The sequence below is a fragment of the Rhipicephalus microplus genome, unplaced genomic scaffold (genome assembly GCF_043290135.1).
Source record: "Rhipicephalus microplus isolate Deutch F79 unplaced genomic scaffold, USDA_Rmic scaffold_24, whole genome shotgun sequence".
Lineage (NCBI taxonomy): Eukaryota > Metazoa > Arthropoda > Arachnida > Ixodida > Ixodidae > Rhipicephalus > Rhipicephalus microplus.
This window is the reverse complement of record NW_027464597.1, coordinates 520,699-545,691: the sequence shown is the minus strand read 5'-3', so window position 1 is coordinate 545,691 and position 24,993 is coordinate 520,699. Positions and strand designations below refer to the sequence as shown.

Sequence of the window (24,993 nt, the reverse complement as noted above, 5' to 3'; positions counted from 1 at the left end):
TTAAGGAGCCGCAGCCTGAAAATTATATTGCCTATTTTGCTCTTTTTTGGCTGCAGTATTTATTGTCCCCTCCATTTCAGCGAAATCGGTACTATCTGTTGATGTCGCAGCCATTCGTTTTCAAGTCTGCAGTGCGATAGCATTACACCAAAGCGTGTTTTCAACTACGAAGATTGTGTTTGACCCTTTTATAATCAGATAACAAATTTTATAGAAAAGGATGGCACAGTGGAACAATCAGGCATAAATTTCAGTGGTTACAATCGTACCATAAATATGAAAAAGTACATGCCTATAACCTTTCAGTTGACGAAGCCTCACGCACGCACACAAAATATTATGTTGGATACGTAGCTGGGCGCAGCTGTTGCATGGAGCCGTACTTTAGAAAAACCCAGTTGCTGAACGTGGCTTCAAAGGACGATTTGAAGCGATGAGGAATTGAAAGTACTCCACATAAAGGAAGATCTCCACTCACCGACATTAGAAATAGGATAGGCGACATTTGAAATGCGTGCGTAATGAACCAGAGCATCTGAGGCAAAGATGCCTACACAAGCGATCACTTAAAGCACTGAGCGCTTGTTAGTAAGCGCTTGTGCATGGGGCCACATTTGTTCTATATATTGGTGCTCTTTGTGAAATCACCAACTCTAGGACATCCCATAAACTGCTTGTATCACTTCTTGTGCTTTGGTATGGATTGACAACTCTGGATTAGCCCTCAAGAAAAAATTAATTACTGTAAAACTTGATTATCGCCAGCAACTGTGATTTGGAGAGCGATCGTTATGCAACAGTCCGTATTGTTGTGACTTTTAGTAACATTTGGAAAACTCATGTATACCATGTGTAGGGAGGCCATTTTTTTTTCAAAAACGCCCACACTACGTCGTTACGGATTAAACTACTGCTAACGTCAATATTCACGTGGAGATATAAAAATTATGGTATTGAAGTGCTCGTGCCGCACTTATTAACTCCTTTGCCAAAGGATTTCTGCGTTAAGTCGCTAAAGTAAAGATGTTGAAGTAGTTTTCACACATGTCACATGTTGGGCTAATTTTTTATCTGTTAGCTCAATTTAAAGTTATCTGTTAGCTGCATCTTGGATATTTTTACAGAATAACAGGCGATCTTTGATCTTTACGATCTCTGGAAAACACGGCCTGCTTCTGTGTTTTAGAGCTCTCTACGTGTAACGGAAGCGCATGACTACCGTCCTATTTCATCTACTGCAGTGAGAACGCAGGCTCATATCAAGACATATGCCATTGATAACTGCAAAGCGGGCTGTCGCAACAACTTTTTTTTTGTAAATTTTATGGCTGCACCCGCTACATTAGCAATGACATTGATCGCTTAGCATTCGCAACGAGCCTGAAGTGTAAGCTAAGAAATTGAATTGTGGCGCCTTACCATAACATGTCTACAGTCCACATTATCGAGCTTTAGGGGGACTATTGCCAACATTCTGAGCATCTGTTCATAATTCAACACTAAACAACATGTTTTAGAAGCCAAACTTATACGTGTTCATGTAAGGCCACTTTTGAATACCATAATCCAATAGTTAGGTTTAAGGTTTTACGCGTGTAGTTGCCTACAAAGCCCTCTTTTGGTATATGAAGTCGACCAGATTTATCGAGCATTTTTAAAGCACCTGCTCGAGTTTGTGTTCTGTGTGTTTACACTGACTATTCATTTCTTGTTTTCTTTTATTCAAAACCTTATGCAGCTAGTGGTTGGTTGATGTCGATGGAGTACTGCTTGGGAACTTATCTATATTTCAGTAATTGTTAAAAATATTGCTGGCAATATCTGCAATGATCAGCGGCACCGACGTAGCAGGCGTCATGGTACAAGCTGGCACTCTCATAGAATGTATAAATTTGATTGAGAAGCAATTTGAGTAGCCGTTTATTGAAGCACCAGAATATTGAGGAATCCTTTTAGCAGCATGCACTTTATTTCTTGCATTGTCTTTTTCAGGATTTTTGTCAGGGTAACCAAACACATGCTTTGCTCTTGGCCGCCTGCTGTTATTTTTTTGTGATAATGAGATAACAGTGGTGAGTGCTCCGTGTTCAAACATTCTTTGGCACCTAGTGAATTTTTCTGGTATAAACGTTGAAGCAACGGGCACAAATATTCTGTTGCTCTCCATGATAAAGAGCTGAAAGCTAGCCTTTCCTAGTTCTCGAAATCTTTTTTAGTTGCTCGACACCTAGTGTATATTGAAAGGCTCGTTTTCTTTATTAATACAATAATAATTAGAACTAACAGTCAAGAAATGCTCTCTTTTTATAGAGCACCTAGTAATACTTTTGTTGTGACTTACGCTATAGTGAATATTCTTTAGAAATTTTAAAAAGTAGCCTCCTATTCCGTAACTGGGAGTAGATGTAAGCATGATATGTATACACTGGCGAATAGGATTGGTTGGGGATTATAGAAGCCGCATTTTTGTACATGTTTCTAAAACCACACGCCACCAAGATGCACTTCGCTACGTTGTGTATTCGAACACAGGGGCACAGTTGATGCTAAAACTGTGCGAGAGAAATCTTGGGATTTACACAGCGTATGTGGCCAATGGGGCCATGATGCTTGAGCTGGCTGGTGGGCTAAAGCATTATGGCGTCACCTTTGAAAATTCAGTGATGGTTATTATTCCGTCTTAGGGAGTTCTGAGAGCGGCTTTGTGATGTGGCAACGCCACATATTTTTAAAATTTCGGCTATCCACCGCTGCAGCATCGTTACATTTGTTACATATAAAAACTACCAGCGCTCGAGTGCTGCACACACCACCCGTAGTATTGCAGGCGCACGAAATAAGCGGACAGCCGATAGCCCCGTTACAAGGAAGCCAGGCGCAACGAAGGAGCCAACCCTGCATGCATGCAAGCTCAGACCTAGAAGATAGCGCACGTGACGGAGGAATAAAGAAAGGGAGGCTTGAGGCCAGTGACACTAATACTGCAGACTTTTGATTCGTCGTCTTTCGCATTCGTTCGCTGACTGTTGCGCCGGCCAGCCAAGAACAGTGACACCACTCAAAGCAGAAATGGACGCCTAAAAAATTGGCAGCATATCCACTGAGTGAATGATGGAGAGTGGGGCGAAGCATTCGTTCGTCCATGCGTCCGTTTGTGTGACCGTCTGTGCGTCCATCTGCCCATCCGTGCGTGCTTCTGTTCGTGCGTCCGTCCCTGCAATCATCCATGCATCCACCCCTGCTTCCGTTCATGCGTCCATCCTTGCATCTCTCTATGTGTCCGTTCGTCCATCTATTCAACAATCCAAAGACCACCATCTCGCATCTTTTCATCATATATTCCCCATATAGAAGCACCGACATCCAGTGGACATTCCAAGGACTAAACGAGAGGTGGCACACGCACACTTTCTTACGGCATGCGCTTCGGGTCTACTTCCCACCTTAAACCACCTCGAGTTCATGGTATATACTAGTTCACTGTATTCATGGCACTGCGGCCCAACGCTCGCTAAACCTTTCTAAAACCAAGGAGGTTACGCCCAGCGAGTATAACGTAGCAACCTTTTCCTGTCAGATAGTGGTCAATGTACATGCCAATGGCTGCCAATGGGAAATGAGAGACAGGAGAATTCAGCTTTTGCTTTCTTACGGCTTGCGCTTCGTATCTACTTCCCGCGTTTAACCACCTCAAGTTCATAGTATATACTAGTTCATTGTATTCATGGCACTGTGGCTCAACGCTCGCTAAACCTTTCTAAAACTAAGGAGGTTACACCCAGCGAGTATAACGTAGCAATCCTTTCTATTCAGATAGTGCTCAACGTACATGCGAATGGCTGCTAATGGGGAATAAGAGACAGGAGCATTCGGCTTTTAGTTAACGCGCACGCCACGAACTTTTTATTGTTCAACAAAGCACAGGAGAAATCTCTCACCAGCACCACCTTGCAGGTCAAAATGTAACACTTGTTACACATTACGACTACGACTACGACTACAAGGGACAAATGGGTGCCACTTTCAGGAGCTTCGCCACTAAAGGCGATGACTAGCGTTGCGAGACCACTGCCCCTCGTAGGGCACTGTTCATATGACCACCGTTGGTGTTCTGCGGAACCAAGGCATGGCGCTAGCACTTACAAGAGGAAGTGTATGGCGGCCTATCTGCCTTGGAAACCTGACTATTGTTAAACGTAAATAAGAGTTCAGCGTACATAAAGTTGTATCTTCTGCAGTAGTGTGAAGAGAAAATAAAAAGTGTGAAGCACTATATATTCTCAAATGTTTGGAGTGCTGCCAGGGTAGTTAATGTAGTCTCGTAACTAAGAGTGAATGACGAGTGCCCAATTTGGAAAGGTTGTTGAACTATTGTGCGGATGCCTGGTTGATCGAGACAGAGTAAGGCTCTTTTATAGTAGAGTGTCATGCTTTGCATGTTGTATATCTCGTTTCTTGAAGTTTATGGTCTGTTTACCAAGGCGTATTTTTCGTCTACATGGCTTCATCAAGTGCGAGGCCCACAGAACGGCTCTACGTTCTTCCATAGTGGAGTACCAACTACTCTAAATCGTTAACCACTTTTCTAAGCACATATGGTTGGTCTCGTCTGATCATCCGTATACTCGCATTTAGAATTCTAGGTGTCTTGAAGTTCTCATACAGTAGCACAAGCATTGGGCACAAAGTCACTTGATAGCAGCCGACAACAGAAGCTAATAGCATTTCATGCCTAATAGAAGTCTGTGAGTCTGCTTCAATTAGGAGCTCAACATTGTTTATATCGAAACGTAACACTTTTATATAAGGGATGATTATCTGCCGCAATCGTTACTGAAATATTTTATTGCTTTCAGTGAAAGATTGTGAGAGCATGAAAAAGTTTTATATTTGATAGAGCTGATGTGAACTCCGTGATTTTCTTCTATTGGGCATCGTGCATCCACTTCAGCAGCGCGCGAACACAAAGTTAACGGAGGGTACGCAAAGGAGCACGTGACCGCTGACGTCCGCGTGTCACTACCAGTCAACTAAGCCAACAGTGACCTCTATATTCTTTTTCTGTTTTTCAAAGCAATATCACCCTTCTTTGTCCTCATGTTGACTTGTCAGATTGTATATTGTTACTGTTTTGCTTTTTATGGTCACTCTAGGACTACTGCACGTCCGTTCGTTGGCGTCTAATGGCTGCAGACTAACGTCTAGGCGTGAGATCAGCACTGCCAGTTTCTTTACGACAAAGTTTCATACTCCTTCTCGTCCTTAGATTCCTTTCGGTATTTATCGATGAATAGTTGCTGTGGTAATAGTATTTTGTCTCACAGGGTCGTAAAATTGAAGCAACCCACAACCTTCTTCCAATAAGGCGGTCAAACTAGGTTACGTTTCGTGTTATACGACTTTACGACTTAGTAATCCAGTGATTTAGCGAAGCGCGATCCTGTGTCTTGCTTGTGGTGTTTTGACCACAGAAGATGTATGCGTACGGCCGTTTTAGGAGCACATGTGGTGGACCAGAAATGACTATCACTATAACGTTTCCAAAAACAGTGCACAGTAAAGGTGTTCAACAGATCTGTACAGTGTCGCAGAAGGTACGGCTTTGTGCATAAACGCTAGCAGCTGCGCCATTCCCGCTTTGACGCGTAGTACTACTTCACTATATGTAACTACCTATTGTATTACTGATTGCATCGCTTAAAAGGAAGACGCAGGCCAGCGTCACACGGTCAGCGTCAGCGGCGTCAACTACGGCAGCCGAAACAATCCTCAAGACACACAGCTATAAAAAAACAGACTGGAAACACAGAAGACGATCGGTATAGTGGATGACAAGCGTAGCAGATGAAGCTCATTTCCGGCGCATTCAGGCGGTCTCCAACGACCGCCCAGAAACGTCTTCCAAAAGCCCCTTCTGCCCTCTTTGTGAAGAAAGCGATATAGCGCGACCTTTTAGGCTCGACCTTACGATCGTAGCTCTAAAATGAGCTGTCATGCTTTGCTGTTGGAGCGATTGCACTGATTTTTAGAGCGTGCCATTTCAAGCACGGCCTTTAAAGAACCAGTAAACAACACTGAGGTCCGTAAATTGTTCTAAAGGAAAATATGTGTACTTTTGCTTTGTCAAAATGCTGTCACAAGAATTTTTTCGACTACATGCTATAATAGGGAAGTTACAGTGATTTGAACATCGCTGTCAGCTGTTTTCAAATTCTCGCATGGGCTTGCAAGCCTTCTCCCTCACAGGGACGGGTAGACATATGCCGTCATTGTGACCCACTTCGACAAATAGATGCGTGCTACGTCAAGTCACTTATCAGCACCATTGCGTCACTACGCGTGAAAGCAAGATCTGTCAGGCGTAGCGAAGAACCGCGGGATTTGCTTATTCCAAATGAAGGCTTTTTCAGGCACGCAGCTGAGTAACCTTCGAAAAGCGTGATCACCGTGGTCTAGGCTATGGATTTTCGAGCTTTCTTGACCGACGTAAAAAAAGGCCAGGCCCTGCTGACCAGCCCTTTAACAGCCTAAAGACGGGTTTGGCACCCACGTCTGCTGGCTCCAACTTTCCCCGTATTTTGCTGGTGACGGTACGCGTTGCGCCGCGCTCGGAGTGCTCGACCATGGCCGCCTGGATTCGACGACCTAAGAATTACGACGTGGTGCTTGTGTGTATGCTTGAATGAGCGTGGGCTGCTACTTTTGCGTTTCGCTGCGCCCATGAAGTCTGGAGCAAGTCTCGACACGTCACCACGCCGGGCTGTATATCTCTCGCTTCAAGATAGTCACGACCAACAAACACATGACAGCAACAGTTGGGAAGGCCAATATGGCAGCCTAGAAGACAGCAGGCCTATCGGATGTATACTTCAGTCCGACTCGGAGCAGAAATCAGCGCTGTATTTTTAGGCAAGTAGGTTATCATTCTTTATTCTACTCTACTTGTCGCGTGTGGGATACGGATGACGCTTGCCGGCAACGGGCTTGGTCGTGTTGTATATTGCAGGCACAAAATGCATTGCGAAGGTCAGCTTCAGCGTCTGCAGTTCGCTTGTGCATTGCGACCGCCTGAATATTGGCCGCCATTGCCGTCGGCCTCTCGTACGTTCGCTCATCGAGCGTTCGCCTGTCTTCGCCACCGCGATGAGCTCCGGGCTGACAATATTGGGCTGAGACCTCGTCACTGTATTGAGAGTCATCGAAAACACGTTGCGTGTTCTCGTAAAGAGGTTGGTTTTGTATGTAGCACGCCGTAAGTGCACCAGCACAGGCTGGCGGGGCTTTCGCTAGCGTCGGAACTCACTGAACATTGGTCGCCATTACAGTTGGCTTTCCCGTAGTCGGTTGCAAACAGCTCGGCGCCGTCCGTTGGCCGCGGCAGCGGACTCACGTTTGCGCGCTGCACTCGCTCTAGTTGGCGGAAAAGGCCGCATTACCGTCGATTTCTTCAGCGCTACCTCGAAACCAGCGCGGCGCTGTTCGTGGTGGCGGCAAAGCATATGCTCGCTCCTGTGTTCGAAGTTCACTGGCGGCAGACACTCCGCCTGCAACGCCGTGTTTGGTCTCGCGTTCGCTTGCTCGAGCTGAACGACGTCGCTCGCTTAGCACTCACCGACTTGTTAGCGGCACGGTGGTTCGCGGAGTTATGACTGCGGCCGCCGCTCCTAAGCTGTCGCGCTACGGGGATCGAAATGAGTATTTGACGATGTGTGACAACATGGTGAAATTAGTAGCATGTCAAATCTCATGTATGTTTTCATTTCACCTTGCACGTATTTCTCATATGCATTTGTATTCATTCTCTGTTACGAGTGACTCACTCTTTCACATACTTATCGTGCAGCCGTGGGCACACACCGTGCTGAAGACTGTGTCGCTGGCGTCTGCGACGCCTGTAATCCATCTCTTTTGTCAGAGCAGCTTCAGAAAGACTTTGCGAGATGTGAAGGTAAAGTTGTTTGTGTGTCATATTTTAACGCTTGTTTTTGTATTAACATGCACGTACTTCTCATATGCGTGCATCTTTATCTTCTGTCACGTTTGTCTAACTATTTTTGCTTTATTATTGCACACGCATCCGTGGAAACACAACAGGCAGAAGGCTGCGTGCGCTGGCGTCTGCAATGCCTGTCACCTATCGCTTCCGTCGGAGGAGCTTCACAATGAGTGAACAAGATTTGACAAAGAGACTGGACTTGTACACTTCACCATGAATTCGCTTAAAAGAATGGAGAAACTTCATGTGCATGTAGAAAAATAAAAGATTTCAATGTCTCCTTTTTGTCGTTCGTTGTTGCCGTGACTGCGAAAGAAGTTACACATTGTGTCTAACTACTTTGTCGCGTGTTCTTTTTTGCGCAATTTGTTGCTCACTGCGCAGAAAAACAGGTGAAAAAAGTAGTAGGCCTAGCGGAAAATAAACAAAAACAATGTTGGAACTGGGGACGAAAAGTTGATCCGATTTGCTCAATACAGTTCAAATGTGAGGATAATTGTTAGTCCTTTGAGGTGAATTATGGGAATAACGGTTACTCACCAAGGTGTGAATGTGAGAACTAAATGTTAGTTTCTTGAGCTCATCTGTGGCGACTAACTAGTTAGACCCGGTGCCGTTAGTCCTTAAAGGAATTACTGGTTGTGGCAGCCCTATTAGTACCCAAAAGGATGAACCACACGCCTTTTAACACCCTTTTTCCTGAGAGTGTAGTAGTTAAAACTCTGGTAAACACATGCAGTAGTAGACTGTGGTCCTCAGGTGGGAGTCACATATACGTAATAGTAATTACATTTACGGCTGTTCTAATGACGTGCGACAGAAAATGAAAAGGTAAGGAATCAATTCTTTCTAGTTCTAGAGAGCGGCAAAAAGCAAAAAACTTCGTTCGAAAGTAATGACATGTTTGAATCACTCAATGCATAGCGCCAGCTTGAATTTATAGACTCTGACAACTGACAAAACAAGACACATACACTCAATAAGTTTATGAAACACGTATAGCTCATATGTAGTTTCAGGAGCAATTATGACCATACTTTTGGGGAACGCAGCTGGTCACGGTGGGGGGCTATGCTTTAGTATAATATGAAAATGAGGCTGGTGTTCGCACAAGTTGTTGAGCGTTTAAAACATAATATTTCGCCACAAGGGCGAAGTAACTAATGATATGTTATGCGAAGAAGGACAAGCAGCTTAAAACTGATAGAACGCTGCAGAATAAAGGACGCGCGACAATAGAATGCACAGGAGGCGCGAGAACTGTACAGGAGAAGCTTGTGAAAGGGGCGCATCATTTGCAATCACGACCACTACAGCGACTGAATGCACCTTCGTGCACACAATAGCGAGTTAGGAATGTGCCTACTATGCCACAATTCCTTATTCTCAGAAGCGAGATGGCTGTACATATTTGTGAGGAAATATGTGCACTTTTGGAAGGCTTCGTCTGAGAACAGTGCAGTTATGGCTAAGCCATTCGTGATGGCTGGAAAGCCTTCAATCCTATATTAGTGACACAATTCACATAGTACCCAACGTGCCTGTTTGAGGTTCCTATTTTCTTGCCTCGCTACTGCGCTTTTTTAACGGGGTTCCTTGCTTTACAGGACGGCTGTATAGAATTTATTCCCAAAGCAGCATGAATCACTGGTGTGGCTTTATACACTGCCAAGCAGAGGACCCAAGTTCAAAACCAGAGAGATGTGAGATATTATTTTCTCATTGTGCGCGACGGTAGTTGTGGACGCCGGTCATGACGGCAGAGATGCACGCCACATAAAATGGTTGTTGTTGTGGTCTCATAACAGCTTCCACTGCAAAATACAGCAAGCATGTTCGGAGCTTTACCCTGTCGGGAACATGAAAGAGGGTCAAGTGAAGAACAACAGTAGAGTTGGTGTGTTACAAAGAAGTGTTTTTGTTGCGATAGCGAGTGTATTTGGCCGCTGGCGTCACCGTCACTTACCGCATATGAATACGTATCTATATACATGTATGTTAACGGAAGAAGAAAAATAATCGAGAAAAGGTCTCCCGCGCGCGGAATCGGGCGTCAAACCTCTGAATCGTTAATGTGAGACGTTAACAACTGAGCCACGGAGGAGCTCCTCCTTCGATGTTCAAACAGCCAGCTATTTATTGCAACCATTTATTGCTGCTGACTGGTATCTCGGGGGGGAGGGGGGAAACTGTCGTCGTGTTTTCAGCATTACCAGCAAGATGGCGCAGTGAGCGCGCGTCGACGCATCGTCACGGCGCGGCTGCGCGTGCTCTGATCTCCCACGCGTACCCACGGATAGGAGGGGGTTGGCGCTCGCTTGCGCATCCTTATCTCGCGGTAGGGAGGATCGTACGGCTTCGTTAGGTGGAACAAATATGTGGTAGTTACCGGGCGCACAAAGGTAAATGCAATTGTTGCACACTCTCAGTTTGCGAAGAGGGCGCGCTTTTCAGACACAGCAAGGTAACAATGGAGACGCCTATTTGTGTTCATCTGTACCTGTGAGTAGGTTCCGTGGGTCATTTGTGCGTGAGAAACACGGGACACGTTTCAATCTGCTTGCCAGTCTGCGCGTGACCTTCTAAATTGTCGCTATTGCGTTCATTGCTTCAGCTTCGCGGGAAAGTTGTGGCTTTTTTCCCCATAAATTCTTTCGATTTTTAAAGTGTTGTCTTTTGTTAACAGATCACTATTTCAACTGAACTTATTCTTTGACATTTTACGTATAGAATAAAATTCTAAACTCGCATATAAGGCTCTTTATATGACTGCTTATGTGTTATTTTTTATTTAATAAACCGCTTTTACTCCCTATTAGCGGTAAGAAAAGGGGGGGGGGGGTGTAGAGTTCCAGCAAGCTTGCCGACAAGCACCACTGCGCTGAGTGTTAGCGTATTAGGAATGCATGTGTGTTTTCTTAACCATTCATAAGGAACCCCTCAGAATGTCTTAACCCGCGGGAACGCATGTCTGTTCTTCTATGTTGTTTGAGTTACATTCTAGCAATTGCTTTCAATTGAATTCATAAAATAGTGGATATTCGAAGGTTTAAAAAGGGAGACTCACCAACGATTACTGTTTACCTACCATGAAGACATAATCAGCACTGGTAAAAACAAATATTATCAAAACGTGGTACCCGAAACCTCTCGTTGGTTCTTTATGGTTTTTATCACAAAATTCAGCCCTGGCAACAGGTGATTTTAGTGCGTAGCACCCTACGGTTCCGGGCTGTCGTTAGCCCTCACCATTTTCTGCCGTAAGTATTGTTCATAGGCAAAATAAAGAACGACAAAGCCATCTTAAGCATATCGAGCACGGGCTGGAGCCCAGAAAAAGATTTCTTCCTCTTGTTCTCTGAACACCGTGATGAGAATAATTGCGGAGCATGCCCCTTAGGGGCCTAGGTTTTCGTGTGCTGCCATGTGCTATCAACACTTGTGAAGGAGTAGAAAGAGAGAGAAAGAAAGGAAAAAAGTATAAAGAGCACATAAAGAGAGAGAAAGATATAAATCAAAATCCAGAGAAGAAAGAAATGTTAAAAAAAAGGAAGACTACAAAAAGAAACAAAGACTGGAGAAAAGAAAGAGAAAGGCTCAAGAAAAACAAAGAAAAGTGTGGTGGATCTCTGCAGCAGGTACAATATTAATGTTATTATCAATAATGACGCATAATAACACTATAATATTATCCTTACTAATAATATTTGAGTTACGTTCACTGGTAGTCAACATAACGACTACACTCTCTGGTCTGAATAGAAAAAAAAAACAATTATTGAGATCTTTGTTTTACGTACGTTATTTTTCTCTTGGTCGTGAATGTTCATTACAAAAAATGGCTCACTGACTCTTGTAATCAATTCCTGGCCAGTTCTCCGGAATGGGTATAAGTCATATTTGAGGCATCATCATTGTCATGATCGTCTTCTGCTCTCTCTTCTGGTTGGAGCTTAGCGCCTTCAGTGCGAAGCTGCCTTAGACCTTAACTATCTACTTTCCACAAAAGGCTATTGGCACAAATGTTGTCTCTTACAACAAGTGCCTTGTAGGTGCACATAACGCAACGGTCCTCGCTCGGGTGTTAAACAATAAAAATGAATATTTCGGTACATAATGCCTTGCATATAGGCCACATAGTCGGTGGGGACCAGGCACATATTTTCTTTAAGCAGCCTGAGGGTAAACATAGGGCTATGTGGAATAATACGTATTTTAGGTTGTAGTTGTGTGTACTCTAAACAGAAGAACAGTTTCCATGTCTTTTTTGTCTGGTTTCGTGTCCTGTTTATTACCTGTATATTCGACATAGCTAGCTCCTCGAGAGACTGCATGATTGTCATGGAATTGCATAAGTCATTATGCCTTATGTATTCATGCATTACTACAAAAATGTGGGCGAAGTATAATTGTGTTAGGGGAGTTTTCACTCACGGGCGGGCTCCTCGACCCGGCTTGTTGTGTGACAATACGCTACGCCCTTCTCCCTAATATTACAATATTTCTCAGGTTCTAAGTTTTGAGAATCACGATAATCGCTTGAAAGGTGCAGTACCAGGAGGGCCCGGAAATTTCGACCACCAGACGCCATTCAAAATGAATGAAACCTTAACTTGTAATTCTTTTCCCTTGAAATGCAGCCACCATGTCTGGCACTTGAACCCTCGGCTTACGGGTCTTCGGTGGAGCACTATTAACTGCTACGGCCTTGTTGGCGAGGGCCCTCTTACTGTTGAACAGAAAATTTTATATGTCTCGGGCGGGCATCGCCTTGAATAAATATATGGGCCGTCGTAGAAGTAGTCACACAACCGCCTACACGACTCGTAGATCTAGGCACATCAAGGGAACCTTCACATTGCATTCGTCGCATCAGGGAGTAATATCTATAGCTAAGTGAATTGCTTTGTCAAGAAATTCCTGAATCACAATGTGCAAATATCCATTATAGATTCCGGACACTGTTTGGGCATCAGAGTGAAGCACAGACGTTTTAAGTCTTCTCCTTAGCACCACCGAGCTTTTATTCACGCGTGATATATTATCCTACGGGTTTCCTTTTATATATAACGTTCTCTGTATAAAAACTATCTAGGTTCAACATATTGGTCATAGATTAATTAGGATGCCAAATAACACACATAGAAAGCATAAAGAGGATAAAATAGATTTATTTTTATTTAAGCTTAGTTTATGTATGTTTTTTTTTGTTCTCATTCACCTGCAGTGCCTATCTGCCACCATCACGCAGAAGCAAAATGTATATATTCACGATGCTTTGCAGGCAGTGAAGACGCAAGGTTATGTTGGAACTAAGCCAAAATAAATGTCTAAGAGAAGCGTTGTCATCGTGGACGCAACGCAGCAGCCATCATCCTCGTAATCGCACCAGGAGTTATTCCTTGGTAAAGCTTCAGAGCGCAGCCCGTGAAGAAGTAGGCACCAGGCCGTGCTTGCTCTCTGAGCGGTAAAGGTTCAGCAAGATGCATATATTTCTCGAGGTTACTCTCCGAGCCAGGTGTCACCAGACATGTCACACCGGGTTTTACCGAATCGTTTTCAGGGGATTTCGTTCTCCTGTATTTTGCGTTACGCATCACTTGGCGAGAATAGTAATTGCACCTATGGTAGGTATTTTTGCGGAGCAGATAATAACCAGTTGGTACTGGGGCGTGTCTTTGAAAAAAAAAGTATAAAACACTGGTGGGTGGCTCCTCTTCCTCTGTTTGACAAACCGGTCAGCGGCTGTAGAGGTAATCGACCTTGCTTTTGAGACTGTCCATCTCATCTTTCAGAAGCAGCGCCTCGGCACACTTCAGGAAGTACTCGTTCTTGAAGCAGTTGTCCCTGCGTAGATGAACAAATTGTAGATGCCAAATAAGACCGATCAGATTATCAACGCTGCTTGACAGATATAGTGGTACGCAAATCTCGATACCACATTTTAGCTTCACTAACTGCGCTTAAAAATTGTTCATGCGTATAATCACGAGTGAATGCCCGTCGATGAAGCATGCTGTGGCTACTTATGCCATGTCAAATCACTAACAGGGAGCTACCTAATCATTACCCACCAACTGGGTTTAGGTAGGATTAGCTAATAAACAAGATAGCCCTGCTTTCGCACACTGAAGGTTGCCGGGTTGCTGGCCTCGTTTTATTTTACTGTTTAATGTAACTTTTAAAAAAAATAACATAACACTCCTCAAAATAGCGCGGACTGCCCAGAGGCTCCTAAAGAATGGCTGATGTTCCGACAAACGTGGGCACATTAACTACGATTCTGATCTCCGTTTCGTCGAGGAAGTTGTACTTTCCGGCAGGCTGACGTGCTGTTATTAGAAAGTGGAATTAATCGAAGTATTTTAATTCTCAAAATCGACTCGAAGGTATAAATGAAATGTTCATATCACAATAATAATTATATAAACATAAAAATAAACAAGTAGTGCCCCAAAAAATAAATCACTTGCACGCTGCAGGGGAGACGACAGTTCGTTAACAATATAGGCAGTGGTAATCAGTATAAGCCATCAAAATTCATCCCTACTTTTAGGGTTCGCCAATGTTAAGTAACATTTGTTCACTGGTAATGTCAGCCAGTACTTACAGCACACCTGCCAACGTTTAGTGACAAATAAACAGCACTGCGCGGTACTGTACATATTTTTTCTGCACTAGCAAGCACCAGCCATCATGAGTGAAAGTTAATATACAAAAGTAAACAATAGTCGACTGTGGGTCAGATAGTAGCAATCGCCAGCCAACAACAGCAATCATTTGCCCGCATTAGAAGACGTAGGAAACTAAGCGCCATCCCTAGCCCAGCTTCCGCCCCCATTCGACTGTTGTAACCTGCAAGGGCATGTATATACCGATTCTCCAAAGCACTTTTCCGTCTACATCCATATTTTTTATGCAGACGTTAGGCTGTCGTCTTGTCAGTTCGAGGAGTTTGGTAGTGTACCTGCATAGGTTGTAGGCCTCCGGGTTTTGATACAGCTGGTAGCACTCTTCGCATACTCGCTCGAGACGGGCCAGGTATGATTGCTCGAAGTTGCCACGGCAGCCGAGCTCATGGAAGGAGCGCTTGTGCAGGTTGCGCGCCGCGCAGACGCTGGGCTGCGTCAGCACCATAAACGAGCACACGAGCAGCGCAGCCGTGAGCCTATGAATGAGCGCCCCCAGGAAGCCAGCACTCATCTGCGAATGCGAGAAATAAAAAGCAAGCTTTTAGACTCGAAGCGTCTCATGATCGAGCTCGATCCGGTGTGCGGCGTGACCACCCTTACAGCGTATGCGAGACCCTCCCCCTCTTTTCTCTCCCACGCTACTTGATTTCTCTCCTCGCAACGCCGACGCAGGCAGTGCCTACTGCCATACACTCGCGCCCCCTTCTATCTCCTTTAAGCATCTCTCCAAGTGCAATTTACACCCCCCTTTCCAACGCTCCTCCCCTCTCTCACTTCGCAACGCCAACACAAGCAGCATCTGCTGGAGAGTTTGATTTTTTAAAAATTGACTGGTCGCACTGCAGAACCCTTCACTGGCGACCCCTATGTATAAGCACTATATCTTGACCTTCAAGGTAGTGCCGATGAGAGATTTTTTCCTGTGCATTGATGAAATTAAACGTTTGCAGCATGCGCGTAAACTAAAAGCGGACTGCGGGTCTCTATGTCCAATCAGAGTCGCCTGCCTTTCATTGCCCATAGCAGAGGTTGGTAAGTTCTAGTTGAGAATGCCGGTCCATCAGTGCATGCTTTGCGCCTCCCCAGGTTTCTCTCCTGCGGAAAGCCGTGATGAGTGCCAGCATCAACGCCGCAGTCAGTGAAAGCGTTGGTGCCCGCTGCTTCGCATCTACACATGGTATCCTTTACCAGAAGGTGGTGCATTTTTTTCGATAAGCGAGTTTATGCTAACACACAGGCTGCGCAAAACCTTTTAAAGGAAAATAGGCGCTAATAGTTATCTGTATCCGACATTTCTTTCCGGACATGCATGACCGAACAGGAGGTACAAAGAAAGCGTATTATATATTGTCATAGGGTCGTGGCGTTGACGAAGACAGCAGATGGCGTGTTAGAGCTGGAACTTCCTATTTAGGTGGACCTGTGCCCGATACTTGAAACCTCGTACCACAGAAATACACGCTGTATACACCGAGAGCAGTGAACAGAGCGTCGGCAGTGAATGGAGCTCATTTGTGGTAAGGCGCGTTGGCGCTTACGCACGTGGCATCGAACATTTCGGTGTTATTGCTGGTGGTCGCGTTTGTTCGAGAATGGGCTCAGCTGTTCCTATTCATTTGCTTAAGCTGAACAGCAGATCCTCGCCCCGTAGCGGTGGTCTAGTGGTTAAGCTGCTCGTCTGCTGACTCGAAGGTCGTGGGATCAAATCCCGGCTGCGGCAGCTGCATTATCGATGAAGGCTGAAATGCTGTAGGCTCGTGTGGTGAGATTTTGGTGCACGTCAAAGAAACCCAGTTGGTTGAAATTTCCGCAGCCTTCCACTATGGTGTCTCTCATATTCATATGGTGGTTATAAGACAATGAACCCCACAAATCATCATCACAGCAGATCCTCAAATTATCTAGAACGCTCCGATACTTTTTGGCGCGGATTTGGGGAGGCAGTATCTAAACATGCAATGGACCGGTATAATAAAACAGAATGAAAGCAGCGTGGGTGGGAATATGAAAATACATATTAAAAAGCGTTGTTCTCACAGGTGAAAACAAAAAAGTAACAGACTGCGTTCTAATAAAATCTGCCTGAGCGAGGGGGAAGGGCAGCAGGAAGTTAGATGCGCAGATAAGAACGAAAGACTGAGCTACTTGTATGGATGATACATAGGATTGTGCAATGCTCACAAGATTAGTCAGGGAAATGAATAAATACAGACGATAGCTGCTAAGTGATAAGTATAAAACAAAGAACATTGCCGAAATATTGTGGGCGGAATACGCGTTGTGCAGTATAAATGAGAGAAACACGAGAGATACGTGTGCCCTGATTTTGACGCAGTGATGTTCGCGGCAGTGAAGCAATGAGTTAACCGCAGTGCTAGTGAAGTGGTACAACATCCACCTCCAGTACTATCACCTTTCTGCCAATGCGAAAAGAGGTACTCTGATGTCGCGTTGCAATGTCCCTCCGTAAGATAGTTTTACCTATTTGTACTATATCTTTCATTCTCCTTGAGAACATAGTCAAATGATGATATCGTCACAGTGCCCATATTGCGAACGAAACACATCCTGCATGTGATCATACAGCCCTCGCACAAGGCAGACGCACTCCATGTAGGGTTATTTACTTAACTCAAAGTAGGCCACTAACACGATAAGCACATAGTCTTTGTTTTCGACCAGGAAAGCTGAGTGATTTTCATGACATTAGATGATCTGCATGGATAATATTGGCGCAGTGATTTAGTAAGGTGATTTGAACATGCCCTGTACGGACTTAGGTGGAGGCCTTTTTTGAAATAAATGTAATTTGTCGGCATACAGCACTATGTTCACTGTATCGGCCTCTACCTCTCAATTGTCTCCTTTTCTCGTCGTTTTAGTGGCTTTCTTTTTTCAAAACTAGGCATGTACCAACGTCACTCTACCTTCGCGGCGTCTCCAGCCGGGTAAGAAAAACGGCTGAACGAGCTCGAATAAAATTGAATTGCTCGACTCTTATAAAACTGAGCTGCCTCTGCAAGCGAGGCAAATCGGCAAATTTGGAGGAACGCACGTTGCCAGGAGAAACACGCAAGTCACTGTTCCCTGCAAAACAGGAGAAGTGTACGAGACCAGACGTCATGCAGAGGCTTTTACATGAGACAAAGGGATCGGTGTGTTATTGCCTGGCTACGATAACATGCTAGGAATATTATAAGGAAGACAGGCAGCGATTTGGCGATTCGTTGCGCTAGCGGCTGGTGTAGCCCCTATTTCAACAGACGCGCGTTATTTCCAGTTACGGTGATTCCAGAGCACGATAAACTTACGACGCTTTCAAAATGCATAATGTGGGATCAGCTTGTGTCAGCGCACCTTGACAGCATTACCAGACAAGAATAAATACCTGTACCAATACGTAAATGCAAGGTAATACATGATAGAGCACAAGCGCTTTCCCCCTTTTATTATGTGAAAATGCGCGTTTATTCATGCTTGCACAAACAAACGCATGGTTAATGTTCAGCGCTTGGTTGCGTCTCTTTCTGTCATCGTTGTTGTCGCTCTCTTTCACCCTGATATTACCCTCTTGCCCAACAAGCAACACTCTTGTAGGAAAATGTAGTGAGCGATTGAGTTTGGTGACGCTAAAATGATGAGATACGTGGGGTTTAATGCACCAAAACCACCATAGTGGCGCTAACTTACAAACATTTATGAGCGCAAAGGCGTGTTTACCTCATGGCGTGTTTCGTGCGACTTTTCGATCTTCCCTAAAACAGCTGCTGCGGGCTCACACAGCTGTCACATTTTCTTGAGACATTGTCAAAGACCACTCGAAAAGGTTTCAAGAGCCTTATTTTATCCCCGTACAAGCTTCGTTTCCTGAACAAGCAGTGCAATGACGTCTGTATAGAAGAAATGGTTCAATAGCTCTGCTTGGGTAAAGAAAAACTATCACATTTTATCGTGTGCACGCAGAGCATGGTGCGGCTTTGTCTTAAGGTCCTGCATTTTTTGTTGAGTGCCAGACTTAGGTCACCAAGGCGATGAACTGGGCCAGTTTGTACTTGTCGATACGCATAGAATACGAGTGGGAAACATGAAAATGCAGGAAGATCATGACGAGAGAAAAATTTCTGAAAAGTTCTAGGTTAACAAAAGTGAAAACTATTGTGCACATGTCACAGACACGTCAGTGCACCAATACATTAAAGAGATGACCTTTCTAAACGCCGCGATATGTCATTAAGAATGTGTTCTTTATGACGTATGGCTGCTTGGCACATGCGCGCGCGCTTTGTTTTCGTTTCAAGCAATAATTTAACCAGTTTATGTGCCAGCCTGGCCCGTCGTGCTTTTCATCCGTTTCCTCGTTGCCCGCTGGCTTTTCATGTGTATGTACTTGTGTCATTTTGACTTACTGACTGTCGTCGTTGTCTTCACCGGATGAGGACCACTTGTCTCCCACTCAAAAAACAATTCCCAACAAACAAACCATGTAAACACTGCAGCTACCACGTTTCACTGACATCGCCCTCTGACACCTTATTCATTAAGTTTCATGATTATTACTCAGCTGTGTTTTAGCTTGTTTAGTTTCTCACCTACTATGAGCTGGGCAAAAAAGGTGTCGCAGCAATTTGAAATCACAGAAATGGTAATACATCTTCTTCCTCTCCTGGGTGGTCATCGCTAAGAGTACGCGTTCACCAAAATGAATCAGTCCACACGTGGCAATGACCAGAGGAAGCAACATGTAAGCTAACACACTCCACATACTTGCTCCATTTGCTGTAGGTAGGGTTAGTCCTCCGTTAAAAAGTAACAATATTACAACCAATCAAAGAAGTGTCGTACATGAAGGACACTGAGCATATATGGGTTGAATCAGCGCAGCATTAACGCCCGCAGAGCATAAAGTGACCGGATGGAAGTGTTTTTGCTGTAAGCTCTAGACCAGCACAGACATAAACGCCATCAACCTACTTGTCATCAACAGAAAGGGGGCGGGAGAGGAATCCCTGCCTCTGTTACAGCATCTCGGTGGAGGCCAACATAATAGAAACGCGTGCACGTAAATTTACGTCCATGTAAAGAGCACTAGACAATGAAAATTTTTGGAGCCTTCCTTTAGGATGCCCTTTATATTCCGATTGTTGTTTTGAGATGCGAAGCCTCAAATATTCTCATTGTAAGTGTAGAAAGGCAATGTTACAGCTGGGCAGACTTCCACTGGCCGATTTCTCGACATGCTTGCTTGAAGAAAAATACACCCAACTATTCCATTCATTTAACTTAGTCGCAGTAATCAATTCTAACAGTCACGTTTTTTTTATTTTGCGAGAGCTACGCTGTGACAAACGTTTCATGTGTCTCATCGATATTTTACAGAACGTGTGTGGTTTGTTTCGACGCTGTAGCATGTGTTTGTCAGAGTTTTATTCAAAGAAGGGTGAGGAAAGTGCAACCATGACAAATGGTAGTGACTGCTGTACCTAAACCTACAATTACTAGATTACCTCGTTGAATGCAGTCTGCACTATAACGATCCCCCTCCCGTATTCACGTAATTGTGGTGATTGCCCCGCCACAGTGGTCTAGTGGCTAAAGTACTCGGATCCTGACCCGCATGTAGCGGGAACAAATCCCTGCCGTGGAAGTGCATTTACGATGGAGGCAAAATAGCTGTAGACCAGTGTGCTCGGATTTGGGCGCCAGTTAGAGAACCCCAATAGACCGAAATTTTTCGAGCCCTCCACCACGGCGTCTTTCATAATCATGTGGTCGTTTCAGGAAGTTAAACCACACATATCAATCAAATCAAGAAATGTGTTAATTACATTCATTAAAAGGGACCTTACTCTTCTTTTTCTAAGGTTTGCAAATATTTTCTTCATGTATCTGTATTGTATTCCCTAGCTCCTTTAGCAGCGCGGGAAGTGCTCACAGTATGCACAGTTAAAATAAGTAAATGTAAATTTTGTTTCAAGTGCAATGCTGTGCCGATTTACCTCTTAGCAAAAATTGGTCAAATCTTAGAGCTACATCACTTCAGAAAAACCAGCGACCATGGCTTCACATTTCGCAGCAGGAGCTTGATATTGCCGGTTCGTCCATCTATGTTCGTCCGTTCTCTTTCAAGTCCCGCTCTCCTTGCAAGAGAACGACATGCATTCCTCATATAGTGAGTCCAAAGGCCAACTGCTGAGAGAAGCGCAAGCGTGATCTCCAAGCCGCGGGAAAAAGGCACAAATGGCTGTTTGCCCGTGTGGGCGCCGAGGATCACGGCACTTGCGAAAAAGGCATAGCCGGTGGTGGAGGTCGATGCAGGGATCAATGTTCCTGTTGTGCGCGTCGCGTTGCCTACAGATGCAATCTACTACAACCTGTACATGTACAGAATGACTGCAGAAGATGTTTTAGGGGCGAAACTCCTTCTAGCGGCCTTTGTTCATCCCTCGTAGCCGTTGTAGTGTGTAACAAGTATAACATATTGATCCTTTTTGAAAGATTTCTTTTTTTTTGAGTGCCTATGAGAGATTTCTTCTGTGGGTTGTTGAACAATAAAAGACAGTGCTCAATATACATGCCAATGGCTGCTAAGGGCGAATGAGAAACAGGAGCATTCGGCTTTTAGTTAACGCGCACGCTGCAATCCCCATCAGCAGCCACTGACATGTACATTGAGCACTATCTGACAAGAAAGGGTTGCTACGTTATACTCGCTGGGTGTAACCTCCTTAGCTTTAGAAAGGTTTAGCGAGCGATGAGCCGCAGCGCCATTAATACAATGAACTAGTATATACCATGAACTCGAGGTGGTTAAAGGTGGGAAGTAGATATATATGTATACAAAGCGCAAGCCGTAAGAAAGCAAAAGCCGAATTCTCCTGTCTCTAATTTCCCATTGTCTCTAATTTCTCATTCGCCCTTAGCAGCCATTGGTATCTACATTGAGCACTATCTGGGAAACGATGGTTGCTAGGTAATACTCGCTGGGCGTAACTTCCTTGGTTTTAGAAAGGTTTAGCGAGCGTTGGGCCGCAGTGCCATGAATACAGTGAACTAGTATATACCATGAACTCGAGGTGGTTAAAGGTGGGAAGTAGATACGAAGCGCAAGCCATAAGAAAGTAAAAGCCGAATTCTCCTGTCTCTAATTTCCCATTAGCAGCCATTGGCATGTACATTGAACGCTATCTGACTGAAAAAGTTTGTTACGTCATACTCGCTGGGCGTAACCTCCTTGGTTTTAGAAAGGTTTAGCGAGCGTTGGGCCACAGTGCCATGAATACAGTGAACTAGTATATACCATGAACTCGAGGTGGTTAAACGTGGGAAGCAGACCCGAAGCGCGATCCGTAAGACAGTGTGCGTGTGCCACCTCTCATTTAGTCCTTGGAATTTCCGCTGGATGGAGGTGCTTCTATATGGGGAATATATGATAAAAATATGCGAGATTGTGGTACTTGGAGTGTTGGATAGATGGACGAACGGACACACAGACAGATGCATGGATGGACGCATGAACGGACGCAGGGGCGGATGCATGGACGAACACAGGGACAGACGCACGAATAGACCCACGCATGGATGAGCGGATGGACGCATGGATGGCCACACAGACAGACGCATGGACGGATGGAAGCAAGAACGAATGGACAGACGAATGCTTCGCCCCAGTCTCCATCAATCACTCCGTGGATAGGCTGCCAATATTTTTTCATAGGCAACGTACAGTGGAGTTTCGCTGTGTGACTACAGCCCCCGAATGCAAAGCCTAAGGAATAAAAAAAGCAATTATGAGACGACGTTCTTTCAAATGAAACGTGACACGCCCGTCTCCCTCTCTGCATGATTGTGAACAGGTTACGCGGTGGACGAGTGCTCGCATTCAAATCATGTCTGTTTTCTGCCTGCGTCTAGCGGGCAATATCAGCGAACTATGATCGGGGCAGTTCGGGCAAAGCAGCTCCATCTGGTCAGTGCACGGTAATTATAGCAAATGCACTCACCTTTAGAGTAGCTCTGTCGCACGGTGAGATTTGGAGAAGAAATAGAGTTGCGATGCTCGAAGGCTCGGTTGGACTTGTTCTTCCCGGCAGCAGGATTTCCCTCGTATGTATAAATGGCCCGTGGGTACACGGGAAAAAGGGGAGACAGAGGAACTGAGGCCGTGGACGACAAAGTTGTAGAATGTGTCTCCCGACTCTTCAAGGGGCACCAGTGGCCTCTTTTGTACCCTAGATGAGCAGGGAGAAGGATAGGCAGAGAGGAGCGGGGGCGTCTCGCGGTGAAGTCACGTGGTGTACTGCGTCTTTCCTTACCTGTTTTTCTCTTTCACTGTCTTCATCATTACACTACGAGTGCTTCTGTTCCGTAAAATAAAAGAGAAAAAAAGGAACGCCCGTGGCATCAGCCATGCCTAACGGTTCCCTTCCTTGGGCATTTAGGTTCTGATTGTCGTTAGTCACTTTCTCCTGTTTTCTAGACCACTCCACCTTAGCTCCATTTGCTTCCTTTCACTGAATGAAAACCGCGTCCAATCAAGTGCTTTCAACTTGCAAGCGTCTCCCCGCATCCCACTCGTTGTAATTGCCCTGGTTTTGTTTGATTTTCTTTTTGCAGTATTGTGTATTGGTGCCTGTGTTGGTTTTAGTTAAAATTTTATTTGTTTTCATTCTCAATGGAGCTTTCAAGAGCTATCGCAGGACTGGGGTGCTGGATATAAAGAAGAGTAACTAAACAAGAAACAGTGAATATGAATATAAAAAATTGTCAACATGGAATAGAAATTCAGTGTAATGTAAAGACCCTACATCCTCGAAAAATCATTCGAAACTTCAAGGGTACTCTGAAAAAAAAAAACAGCATCGTTGCAGTGTTGCAAAGGAAATATGTTCAGTTTATGGTGATGTCTCTGTATGTAGCTTTAACCTAAGTTATAGTGAGAAGAAATGAAATAAATTCAAAATAAAACCGGAAATATGATTGCAGACGACGCGTCAATATTCATTGAAGCGTTTTCTGATTGCTATGGACTGAAACCTTCCACTGTGAAGTGGCCATATGTTGATATGTTTTTTTTTTCATGTGTTTTATTTTAAGTTATTAACATGACGATTGCGTGAGTTGTCAATCTATAGTTATTGACAATAACAAGGCAAACAATACACAGAGGTCAGAGTTAGAAAGCAGTCACAGGCGCTCAACATTTCATAAAAGAAAATCAATTATAATACTACTGAAAATATTGCCTCACCATTTAGGTTCTCACACCATAATATGGTTATGGGGTAAGCTGCACAACAGAGTTTTGAAATTTTGGTCTTCTGGTGTTTTAGAAAACATGGACAAGTTACGATTTCTGTAGCCTTCGAATTTCATTGAAATGCAACTGCAGAGTCCAGTATACAATCTGAGGCTTTTGGGTCCACAGATGGGCGCCGTGACCACTGTACCACGGAAGTGAACGTGGCATAATGTTTAGCGATATGAATTCATAATATAACTGAAATGTGCTAACAAGGATGAAAGAGAAGAGATCATGAAAGCTATGCAGGATGACCCTAGCTTCTCAGGCACTCAAGTTTGCGCCCGAGCTCAGCAAGTTGTGCACAAGTTTGACGCAAGCACACCCCACGTGGTTTTCGTAAAGCAGCCACAAAAAATTGATGGCGTCGCAAACGCATGCTTGAACGGCATTTGAGGTGGTTTACTTATATGCACCGCGTGCAAACGCATCAGTGGCGCCACTCAGCAAACATGTCAGCTGCGCAGCAATGCCAGCGGGGGTGTCCCACTATACCTCTTTTTCAAGTGTACGTTGATCCTCCCATAGATACGTATGCTCGCGGCCGTATGTTCTCTTTTCCGCGGATTGTTCAGTTCAGCCGGCGCAAGAAAACTCGCACTCTTGAAGGCAGCAAGCACGTTAACGCACTACTTTCGTGCAGTTTGTTTCACTTCAGTCAAAAATTACCGATAAATAAATGGACGCGTTACACCTGCTTGCATTGCACGTCTGAGGACTTTGCTGCTGTAGCGAATCAGGACCTCGGTGGATGTCCACCTCGGTGGATCAGTGGCTAGGATGCTCCGCTGCTGACATGAAGGGCGCAGATTCGACACCTGGTCGTGGTCAATGACGGTGAAATCGCACACGCCCGTGTACTGTGTGATGTCCATGCGTGTTAAAAGACACCAGATCATCGAAATTGGTGGTGCCCTCCACTACGGCTTCTTTCATAATGATATCGTGGTTTTCGGACGCAGAATTACCATGGTATTTTTCATTATTTATATAAGACGCCTCATGAA

The 24,993-nt window shown here is 44.7% G+C and overlaps 1 protein-coding gene across 1 annotated transcript; it reads right to left on the bottom strand.

Moving 5' to 3' along the window:
- Positions 1-13,603: 13,603 nt before the first annotated feature.
- Positions 13,604-22,867, bottom strand: LOC119180816 (crustacean hyperglycemic hormone). Its single transcript, XM_037431956.2, has 3 exons — positions 22,689-22,867; positions 14,964-15,199; positions 13,604-13,843 (listed from the first exon to the last, which is right to left on the bottom strand). Exons 2-3 carry the CDS (start codon positions 15,197-15,199, stop codon positions 13,735-13,737), a joined length of 345 nt encoding a protein of 114 aa, XP_037287853.1. The 5' UTR covers positions 22,689-22,867; the 3' UTR covers positions 13,604-13,734.
- Positions 22,868-24,993: the final 2,126 nt, after the last annotated feature.